Here is an 11,432-nt window from a genome sequence, read left to right as displayed (position 1 = left end):
CCGTCCCTTAACCTTAGTAGGGAAAAAGCATAATAAAGCCGACCATGCCATAACCTATTTTATTAGCACATAGTCTGGTGAGCCGACCAAAGGAGGTCTTCCATATTTTTATCTTTTAAGTCGAGGGTTTCGATGTATATTCAACCATTCAACATCTTATAAATAGACCAGACAACATGCATTCTCACACCAGAATACAGATTAGTACACCCAAGTAAGAGCTAATACAAAGATTAATATCTGCATTATCAAATCAATTAGCTCCAATGGCTTCCAACAAATTTGTCACCCTAGTTACCCTTGTTGTAGTCCTTCTTCCTACAATCGCCATGGCAACGGACTATGTCGTCGGAGGTGATAGCGGCTGGAACACTGGTGTTGATTATTCAGCGTGGGCCAAGGACAAAATGTTTCATGTTGGTGATGCACTAGGTAATACACACACACAATATATATATATATATATATATATATATATATATATATATATGCGAGATTCTCAATCTGACAAATCATATATAAGTCTGGCAAAAGAACATTATTGTTACCGTACACATAAACAAATGATTAATTTATAACAACGTATCATGCAAATTTGTACGTGCATGCAGTGTTCAAGTACACGAACCCACCCCACAATGTGTTCAAGGTGAACGGAACTGGGTTCAATGCATGTGTTAAACCAACAGGAAATGATCAACCACCACTTACATCTGGAAACGACAGAATAGAGCTAAAGACTCCCGGAAACAAATGGTACATTTGTGCAGCTGCCGATCACTGTAAATCGGGACAGAAGCTTGTTATTACTGTTATGGACACCGCACCTGCATCTCCTCCATCCTCCGCCGTTCGCGGGATCATCATTTCTGGATACCAAGTCTTCGCCGCCGCCGTCGTCGGACTCTTCCTTGCTATTGCAGCCTGATGATATATCGATCGACACATACAATATGCATAAATACACCAAAAGACATGAATAAGTATAACACATGTGTTGTTCTTATCATTTTAATTGTGTGCGACGTACAATAAGAGAATTTAATTCTGTATTAGAAGCTAGCATGTTATGCAATTGCTCAATCACAGAGAGTCTGCTCTTCTGTCATCAATCCAAATTTATTATTGATTAAAATTTAATAACATTTTTGCATCTGGTTAGATTCGTAGGACTAGGATTCTCTTGTCCCTTTTTTCCATCCCTTCCTCACACATTCTCTTTCTATAAAAAATTAATATAAGATGTTGACGTAGATGATCGTTCAAATAAAAGAGAAAGAAAGGAGAGAGAAAAAGAAAGAGAAGAGAATCCTACTCTAAATTCGTATTGGTGTTATTTGTTTTGGTCTACACATGGGAACGTACTGAACTTCGTGGATAAATCGTATTCATCATCTCAAGATTGCCATTGGCCCACTGCTAACACCTACGACTTACTTTTCTCAAAGCCTAAATGCTTCAAGGCGAATAATAGGAATCCAGATCCTGATCGGATTCTATTTGTGAGAATATTAAAATTTGTAAATTGTGTCTATTCATATTACATCTTATGATCAGAAATTATTTTTAAATATTTTTATTTAAAATTAAACACAAACAACACCTGATAAAAACTAACCACACAACGTACGATGAACAAATACGATTCACAGATCCCATGATTCTCGTCAAAAGGATCCGAAGAGGATCCTGTTGGGAATAATAGTAAGGAAATAAAACAAAATATTCCTCATTTCACAATTATATAATAAAAAAATAAATAATCTGGTAAATTTAAACGATTACACGATGTAACTTAATGTGCACACCGTAAAGGGCGACCTTGGTATAGTAATACCAACGTCATTTTGCATGATTAAATATAACTTTAAGATAATTATGTAATTTTTTGGAATGCATATTTGAACAATTACGGTATAACCATACCTTAGACTTTATGGGTTAACGTCATATTGCAACACGATAACGATCTGGTGTAAGTGCATAATGTTCTCTAGTAATATTATAAGTTTATACAGTAATAATACGTCATACATATAATAATAAACGTTAATATAGTAATAATCTCGTCATTTTTTGTCGTTAACTTAAGCTGTATCATTATTATGTAATCTTTAAATGTAATTTTAAATCATCATAGTCTGTCTTAAATAATACCAATTCTTTATATTTGAATAAAGTACCATAGAATCTTCCAATAAAAAAATTACTCTATCAAGAACAAAAATATAGCTTATTATATTAACATCCCATAAATTGTTGAATAAACCCAACATACTTAATACATCCCACATTTGCTTTTTCACTTAAAAATTATCTTAATACACCCCACATACTTTCCCCTAATACCCCCACACCCTACATTCTCAATATACACCTTATATTTTGTACATACACCCCACATCTTCTATACACCCCACATCTTTTATAAGAGAAAAACAAAGCCAAAAAATCAACAAAACCCTAGTAGCAAAGAAACTGATGAACAACTGCAAAAATAAGGTGTTGTACCAGCTACTAAGCCTCTTGTTTTAGTTTCTTGACCTTTACCGTGCAAGATTAATCGCGACAAGAACCATGGAAAAACTAATCCCGAGATTTACTCAGATTATTCGAGACCAAGAACACGTCCTCCATCCCATAACTGAGCTTAAATTCTTTATGTAGTAACATCTTTTTTCCTTCTTCATATATAAATATGAATATATCTTTCCCTATATCTTATAACTTTCATAAGAATATACATAAAGAAAGCGCTTAAAGTATCCTCGGAGTATACGATCTATATATCTCCAAGAACTACTTTGTATTACTGTGCATCTAAATAGTACTTGGATCCAATTGAACATATTAATTTTTCCTTGTGATCCCTAAAAGAAAGAAAAATATGAAGTCTTACATCATGTGAAGCTTCCGAAACATCGATTTTGTGTTCCATTCGTCAAAATCAATTTTGCTCAATCAACATGTTTGTAGTTTCATTGGTTAGGGTTTTGTTCGACAATGGAGGGTGGGAGGGTTTTGATAATTGAGAAGATAAATAATACGCTAAAAGTGATTTGGGGTGTATTTAGAGATTTTTATTTTATTTTTTTAAAACCTAATAAGGTCAAAATTGTCATTGCATAGTAGGGTAAATAAGTAATTTAATATTAAATTTTAATGTGAGGTGCATTTAACATTTTGTGGGGTGCTCATAAAAAAAGCCCAAAAATATTTAACTTTAGTTGACTAAGCCATCAACTCTCCCATAACAAAACTACAAATGGAGAACTTAATATCAACCTCTCTAAAAATAAAGAAGTTGTCCTCACATTTACGTGAATCGAACAGATGACTACCATCAACCAACTTAATACTAAATACCACTAAAGTAACTATAATTATGTATCTTGCTAGTTATCTGCCAGCATAAACATATCGAATTAAAAATTGTAGGCAATGGCACACAATTTTTGTGAAAAATGCAATTTTGGAGTTTACACAAAATGTTTTGCATCCTCGGCTAAAAAATATGATAAGACATTTAGAAGCGGTCTTACCATTTATTTATATACATTGGTCTACTATGTAATATAACAAATGATGTGTACAACTAACATTTAATGAGATAAACTCACCAATTAACATGACATATACCCATCATTTGCCACATCAAATGGTACACTAATGTGGTCTCTCTAATATTTTCGTCATAAGAAGCTTATGCTTTTTGACATTTTTGTCCCGCATTGTAAGCATCTTAAAATTCATGCAAGACATTCCGGCCATGTTCATGCCGACAAGACTATGTTGAGGCTAAGTTCTTACCACGCGTAAAGCAACCACAAACCTTAATCATGAGAACCATACATTTACATATCACTTGAAGCAACCACAATTAAATTCAGCGCCTCTAACCAAGAAAGTATTATGGGTTGGAAGAAGAAGCAACTGAGAAAAACATGATCTAATATCCAACGGTCGTTGTTAGAAGTTGATCACGTCAAGAATAAACCAAAACATCATTTTCCAAGCTCATTCGTTTCCTTCACTAAGACGATACATGTGAAGCATAAATTATAATAAGCCGACCAAAAATACTTCTAATGTTAACATAGTATGGTAAGCCGACCGTAGTCGGTCTTCAAATTTGTCTCTAATTCGGGGCTTTGGATGAACTTTACAACAAAAACTATATTATAAATATACCCTAAGCATACCTCAATGGCATCATCACTATGTTGTGCTAGGATAGCACCAAATCTATTGGAAGCAACTCAAGCTAACTCATAGAAAATATATCAAACAGAATGCAAGAACAAAATATAAAAGAAGCTACGATTTTAATAAAGTTCCTCAATAGTCAATGTAACTGAAGTACGTCCTCGGAGCAAAAGGAGCTCACCCAATAATCCACTATCAACCAAATGAGAGTTTACAAAATATTGACAAGCTCACAATCCAAAAACCTAATAAACCCAATAGCTTTCACACATCACAGAAACAAATAGAAAAAGAAATATAATGAATAATTTCTACTCTATACATATAGCTTAAAACTATTACAACAACAACTACTTTGGTGGATGATTACTAACTAAAGAGAGGAGCTCTTTTTCAAATGGGGGATGCGGCACCCCTTTTGCTCTCTGCAACTGCAATCAGAAAATGCTCTCTCTTTTCTGCTGCTCTCTCGACTCTCCCTCGGCATCTATTTTCACCAAAGGCAACTAGTGTGGGAGCCAAAACCGAATTCTCTGCCAACAACAAAACCAGCCTTCCTTTTTCTTCTGAAAACATCATAATTACCCTTTTTATCTTTTCAACAAACATCATTATGTTTGTATTTTTCTTTTTTTCTTTTTTATTATTTCTTTCTAGCCGAAGGGCATTTGCCACTAAATCCAACACAGTATCCCCACTGAAAGCTAATATAACAAAGATTTGTTGAAAAAAAAAAAAATATATATATATATATATATATATATATATTTTTGGAAGCAGGGATTCATTACCCGGGCAAAGATGCCAGCAAATACAGAGAAAGCCCACAACAAGGCAAGCAAACAGGAAAGAAAACAGAAACAGCGAACAGAAGAGGGAGTTACAAGGAAGACATAATAGCCAAGCTAGCATGTCGCCCCCTCCACTGCGCCCCAAAAAACCTTACGGAGGACAGGGTAAACCATCACAATGGAGCACAAAAACCAGAGAAGATGGGGGTCTATTGACCCATGAAACATCGCACATCTCCACACACCGATGCGACGCCAGAGAGTCCGCCGCCGTATTGGCTGATCTTGGAATCCAAGACCAGCGACAGTCCTGGAAAGACTCTCCTAACCTCTTAGCTTTCACTAAAGAAGGAAAGGCTTCCCAACTGCCCATCCTAAGAGAAACCGAAAGAGAGCTAATAGAATCTTGGGAGTCAGACTCAACGATTACCTTTTGAATTCCCAGAGCTAACCCAAATTGACAACCCATAGAAATGGCCTTTGCTTCAGCAACATTCACGCAAGGAGCCGTGATAGAATGTCTGATTGCAGCCACGAAGGAACCCTCAGCATCCTGCAGAACAATGCCAACGAAACCAGCTCGCGTTAACGCTGACCAGCTGGCGTCAACGTTAATTTTCGTGTACTGCAGAGGAGGAGTGGCCCATCTGGCCTCCGGAGTAGCCACAGTTCGACGGACAGGGAGGTCCGGGTTCCTACGGACAGCTTCGAAAAAAGCACTAGCCGAGTTGGAAATAGCCCACAGCACCTGAGAGGGATTGATAAGGCTGTTATTATACACAAAATTGCACCTGGCTTTCCAAATGTGCCAGCACGAGAAGGCAACAAACGAAAGGAGGGACAACCTGTCATCATTTGGACCGCCAAGGACATTTGAAGCAGAAATGAACCACTCCACCCAGTTCGAAACCTCGGTCCTCGCAATCCGGAGATTGAGAGCACCACCAAACCAAACGGGTTCCACCCAAGGGCAAAATAACAATAAGTGCTCGATAGATTCTTCCTGATTATGACAAATGGGGCAATTTGGATAAGGCATAGACCACTTTTTAAACAACTCAGACATCGTAGGGAGAGCACCATGGAGGGATTTCCACATAAAATGTTTGATCTTTGCCGGTACTCTAAGTTTCCAGATAAGCTTCCAAACCCGGCTTGGGATAACAATGGGAGCACGGGAATGCAAAGCCATCGGGTGGTTGAAACGGGCATGCACCTAGTGATACCCGGTCTTCACCGAATACTGCCCATTCTTGGTCCCCGGCCAAATGAACCGATCCTCACTCCTCAAATCACCAATAAAAGTATCCCTAATGGCATTGAGATCCTCTGCCGGAAGAAAAGGTTGGAGCGAATTAAGGTCCCAGGTGCAAGAATCAGGGCAAATGAAAGACCTCACCTGAGTATTCAAGGTAACCAACACCTCACCACCAGGGGTGGGATGACCCAACGGGATGGATGGAAGCCACCTGTCAACCCATACTCCCACTCGCTGCCCATCCATGATTTGCCAGTGGGCCCCCTTCAACAGTAAATCTCTGCCCACCAGTAAGCTGGACCAAACCCATGAAGCACGACTGCCCTTTTGAGCATCAAGAAAGGAACAGTTAGGGAAATACCTGGCTTTAAGAACAGACGCCCATAAAGAATTTGGCTCCATAATCAACCTCCAACACTGCTTAGCAAGAAGGGCATCATTAAAGGATTTGAAATTTCTAAAACCCAAACCCCCTGCAGATTTTGGAATACCCATCTCTTTTTTGGAAACCCAGTGAATTTTCCTCTCCCCATTTTTCTGACCCCACAAGAACCCAAAAATCAAAGAGTCTAACTCATTGCAAATAGAGTCCGGGAACTTAAATAAATTCATCGGGTATGCCAGAATGGCTTGGGCAACAGCCTTTATCATCACTTCTTTGCCAGCCTGAGAAAGCGTACACTGTTTCCACCCCTGAATTTTCCCCAACAAACGACCTTTCAAATAAGCGAGACCACGGGACTTGGAGCGGCCCCAAATGGCAAGAAGACCGAGATAAGAACCTGGGTGAGAAACCACCGGAATGCCAAGATCACACCCAAGATCAGCCGCCACATCCATAGGAGTATTAACACTGAAGTACACACACGATTTCTGAAGGTTCACCGCCTGACCTGAAGCCGAGCAATACGATGCCAATAATCTGCTCACGTTGTTGCAATTAGCTTTATCTGCCTTCAAGAAGATCAAAGTGTCGTCAGCAAAAAAAATGTGGGAAATAGGCGGGCCGTGGGTAGACATTCGAACCCCCTGTAGTTGATTAGACTGAATGGCAATACAAATCATTTTGGAAAAAACGTCACTAATCAAAAGAAACAGATAAGGGGAGAGATGGTCTCCTTGCCTTAAACCTCTTGAAGGAGCAAATTTGTTACCGGGTTGCCCATTGAGAATAACAGCAAAGTTGACAGAGCTCACACATCCCATGATGAGCCGACGCCATATGGGGTGAAACCCCATCTTCTTCATAACTGCATCTAAAAAATCCCACTCCACCCGGTCGTAAGCTTTGTGCATATCGAGCTTGATACCAAGTTCAAACTTGCTCTTAGTTTTCCTGAGTTTTAGGAAGTGGAATAATTCATGAGCAATCCCAATATTGTCCTGGATCTGTCGGCCCCCAACGAACGCATTCTGCATGAGAGAAATAAGGCTCGGCAGTAAAGGTTTCAGTCTATTAGTTAAAATCTTAGATAAGACTTTATAGGAAAAATTACATAAACTAATAGGTCTGAAATGGGAAACAGACTCCGGGTTTGGGATTTTAGGGATGAGAACAATATGGGTCGCGTTGAGCTGCCGAGGACAAATTTCACTGTTAGACAATAATAAGACAAGATCATAAACATCCTTAGCAATATAATCCCAAAAAGAATGGTAGAACACCCCTTGGAACCCTAAGCATCTATGTCCTTTAAATACAGGCTTTGTGTGCGTATTTGCAATCCTAAGCATCTATGTCCTTTAAATACAGGCTTTGTGTTCAAGGTGAAAGGAACTGGGTTCAAGGCATGTGTTAAACCAACGGCAAATGATCAACCACCACTTACCTCTGGAAGCGACAGAATAGAGCTAAAGACTCCTGGAAACAAATGGTACATTTGTGCAGCTGACAACCACTGTGATTTGGGACAGAAGCTTGTTATTACTGTTATGGACACCGCACCCGCATCTCCTCCATCCTCCGCCGTTTGCGGGATCATCTTTTCTGGATACCAAGTCTTCGCCGCGGCCGTCGTTGGAGTCTTCCTTGCTATTGCAGCCTGGTGCACATATCGATCGACACATACAATATGCATAAATACACCAAAAGACAAGAATATGTATAACATATGTGTTGTTCTTATAAATTTAATTTTGTGCAACATAGACTAGAATTTAATTCTGTATTAGACGCTAGCATGTTGATGCAATTGCTCAATCAGAGAGAGTCTGCTCTTCTATCATCAATCCAAATTTATTATTGATTAAAATTTAATAACATTTTTGCATCTGCGCTAGTTAAATACGTCTTGGCGTTATTTGTTTTGATCTACACATTGGGAGGGAAGGTGAGGAAAAAAAAGAGATGGGATAGAGGAAAAAAAAGAGATGGGATAATCCACTCCTAAATCATATTCATCATCTAAAGATTGCCACTGGCCCACTGCTAACACCTACAACAACTTACATTTCTCAAAGCCTGAATGCTCCAAGGCGAATAATAGTAAGGAAATAAAACAAAATATTCCTCATTTCACAATTATATAATGAAAAAAATAAATGATCCGGTATTTAATAGAAAAAAGTATCAGTGCCATTTAATTTGAATGCTAAACTATAATGCGATAAAGTTCAACTATAATATAGTACTTTAACAGGGCTCAGCGGGCTTCTGTGGGGGATGGTGCTCGGGCATGGAACCCTCCCCCACCCGGAGTCATTAAGGTAAATGTGGATGCCAGCTGAAAGCGGATTGATGGGTACTGCCACATTGAGGTTGTCATTAGGGACTCTGGTTCTCGGTGCTTGGAGGAGGATCAGAGCCCCTTCGGTTCTTATGGCGGAGGCGCGAGGAGTGCTGGACGGTTGCATCATGGTGCGGCGGCGAGGATACTCCCGTATTGTGGTTGAATCGGATTCAAAGGAGATTATCACTTGGTTGAACGGATGTATCGAGCAGGGTTCATGGCAAGTTTTTTCTGTTTCGTGTGAGATCAGTAAGGAGGGGAGGATGTTCTCCTCATGTGATTGGTCAGAAGACCCCCATCTTCGTTTGTCCGTGTTCTTAACAAAGATGGGCTCCCATGCCCTCCGCATTAGCACTTGATTCGGTAGAAGTAAGGGTAACATGGTGATGTAATGTGTCTTGTTTTCTGTCCCTTTTTCTACTGCTTGTCTATTGTTGTTGGCCATCTTGGCTTTCTATTCTCTATTGGCTTCGGCTGGTTAATGATATTTTCCAGTTCACCAAAAAAAAAAAAAAAAAAGTACCAATACTCTGTTTCTTAAAATTACCGTATAGAATTTCCCAAAACAGATGGTCCTAAAAAACTTCATTCTTTTTACAACGTTGAATATTCATGTACAAACAACTTATTCATATTTGTTAATTATACCTCAAAATTTTCAGCCTTCATGAATAAGAATGAAATTGTATTTACTTGCAAGTGCATTGTGATTATTTTTTACGGAAAGTAGCAATGATGAGTATAAAAACATATAGCCGACTTATTCTGCTTTATACCTCACATTGGAGAGGTTCTTGGGCAAGAAAACTGGGTTAGAGGATTGTGAAAGGGGGAGAGACCAAAAATGGGTCAGTGTAGCATGACAAATCAGAGAGACTAGAGTAAGTTGTGTTTTTTGTGTCTGGATCTGCACGGACACGTGATCTGGTTGTCGGACTCCAGAATTTCTCATAACATTAGCAGTCCCATAGGTTAATTGAATATGGGCACAAATAAAAGAGAAGAATAGGAATGAGCGCATTTGTATACACATGAGTAAGTTCAATCTTAACAAACCCTAGAACAAATTCAAATTACAATTGACTTTTAATTAATGCTTCTCAGCAGCATGCGTAGATGGCAAGTGTTTTAGGATTACATAACCTCCAACGGCCACGCCCACAGCAACAAGTGCAATTGATCCGAGGATTCCTCTTTTGCTGATTTTCAGCCTGAAAAGCTTACCGTTGTAGACAAACAGATCAGACTTGTCGTCGGAATTCGAAATCATCAATGGTTCCCTTTTTGGCAGTCTTATGGTAAAGGACACCATTGCCAAAACTTGCATGAATATCCTTAGTGTTATAAACATTGCAAGGAAGTTTGAATTTTTGGCGGAAGCGGCTCCATCTGCTTCCACCCTTAGGACGTTGGCCTTCAATCTTTATTGTTCCTTTGTTGTCGTTCACAAATAGCTTGAATTGTTCCATCTTGAAACCTACCAACAAAAAAAAAAAAAAAAATATGTAAAAAAAAATCACAAAACAAAGAACATGAAAAAGAAGAATACCATGGAGAGGAATCTGGTAAATGTCGAATCGTTCCTCTTTTAGGAACTTGCAATAAGGCATAAAATCCTCGTAAGAACGAATAATGTTAACCACTTCACCGTTGGAATCCATGTGATAATCAGTCAGCTAGCTGCTTTTCTAGGTTTTTGGCTCTGTCTTAGGCATATAAAATATATAGCTTGATCATTTACAGGTTTCTTGTACGCTTGGTCGATCTACAAAAATCTAGAATGTTCTTTAGTTTGTCTAACATCCTAACCTATATGTCTTGCTTAATTTCTGTCTTTGCATTTCTTTAAAACAAGGCATGCACAGAATCTTAGCTAGCTGATGCCTTTCTAACTTTTGTGCAGGTCAATAGAAGTGTATTCAGCTTCAAGGAAGCTGACAATTGGATCGATCATCATTTCCAATGTGTACGTATTTGCAATCCTAAGCATGTATGTCCGTTAAATACAGGCTCTATTTCTAAACTTCCTCCTTAAGACTTTTTGGGTATTTACAGGACTCTGGCTGCAAAGGTATATGCTCGCAAACGCTAGCTACAAGCCCCTTGCTCTCCTTAGTAATACATAGATGAAAAGATAGTCGCGGTTTGTTACAATAAATTCTCAGTGTCGGTACAAATGGAGTCAGCACCACCAAGTGATGCATAGCATAGCGGAGCCAAAGACATAGCTAATTCTATTTTTAAACTTCCCCTTGGTTCTAAATTCTCATACAATTATTTGAACAAGATAAAAATATAGTTTTTATTTCACAACAAATGAGCAAATACCACTACAAGGAAAATGAGCAACAGTTACCAAGACTAGTAGTTGTTTGATTGTTTTTGGTGGCGTAAAAATGATGTTATTAATGAAAGATATGTGGTAAAAGCTAAAAAGTACGTAATAGC

The 11,432-nt window shown here is 38.6% G+C and overlaps 1 protein-coding gene and 1 pseudogene across 1 annotated transcript; one reads left to right on the top strand and one right to left on the bottom strand.

Annotated features, from left to right (window-relative positions):
- The first annotated feature begins 266 nt into the window (after positions 1-266).
- On the top strand, positions 267-928 carry LOC126600076 (blue copper protein 1a-like). Its single transcript, XM_050266595.1, has 2 exons — positions 267-432; positions 612-928. The coding sequence occupies exons 1-2, from the start codon at positions 267-269 to the stop codon at positions 926-928; spliced, it is 483 nt and encodes a 160-aa protein (XP_050122552.1).
- Positions 929-9,990: 9,062 nt separating this feature from the next.
- On the bottom strand, positions 9,991-10,788 carry LOC126600074 (inactive protein RESTRICTED TEV MOVEMENT 2-like; annotated as a pseudogene).
- Positions 10,789-11,432: the final 644 nt, after the last annotated feature.

This window comes from Malus sylvestris, chromosome 14 (assembly GCF_916048215.2).
Source record: "Malus sylvestris chromosome 14, drMalSylv7.2, whole genome shotgun sequence".
Taxonomy (NCBI): domain Eukaryota; kingdom Viridiplantae; phylum Streptophyta; class Magnoliopsida; order Rosales; family Rosaceae; genus Malus; species Malus sylvestris.
The sequence above is the reverse complement of the archived record's forward strand: the minus strand, read 5'-3'. Positions and strand labels throughout refer to the sequence as shown.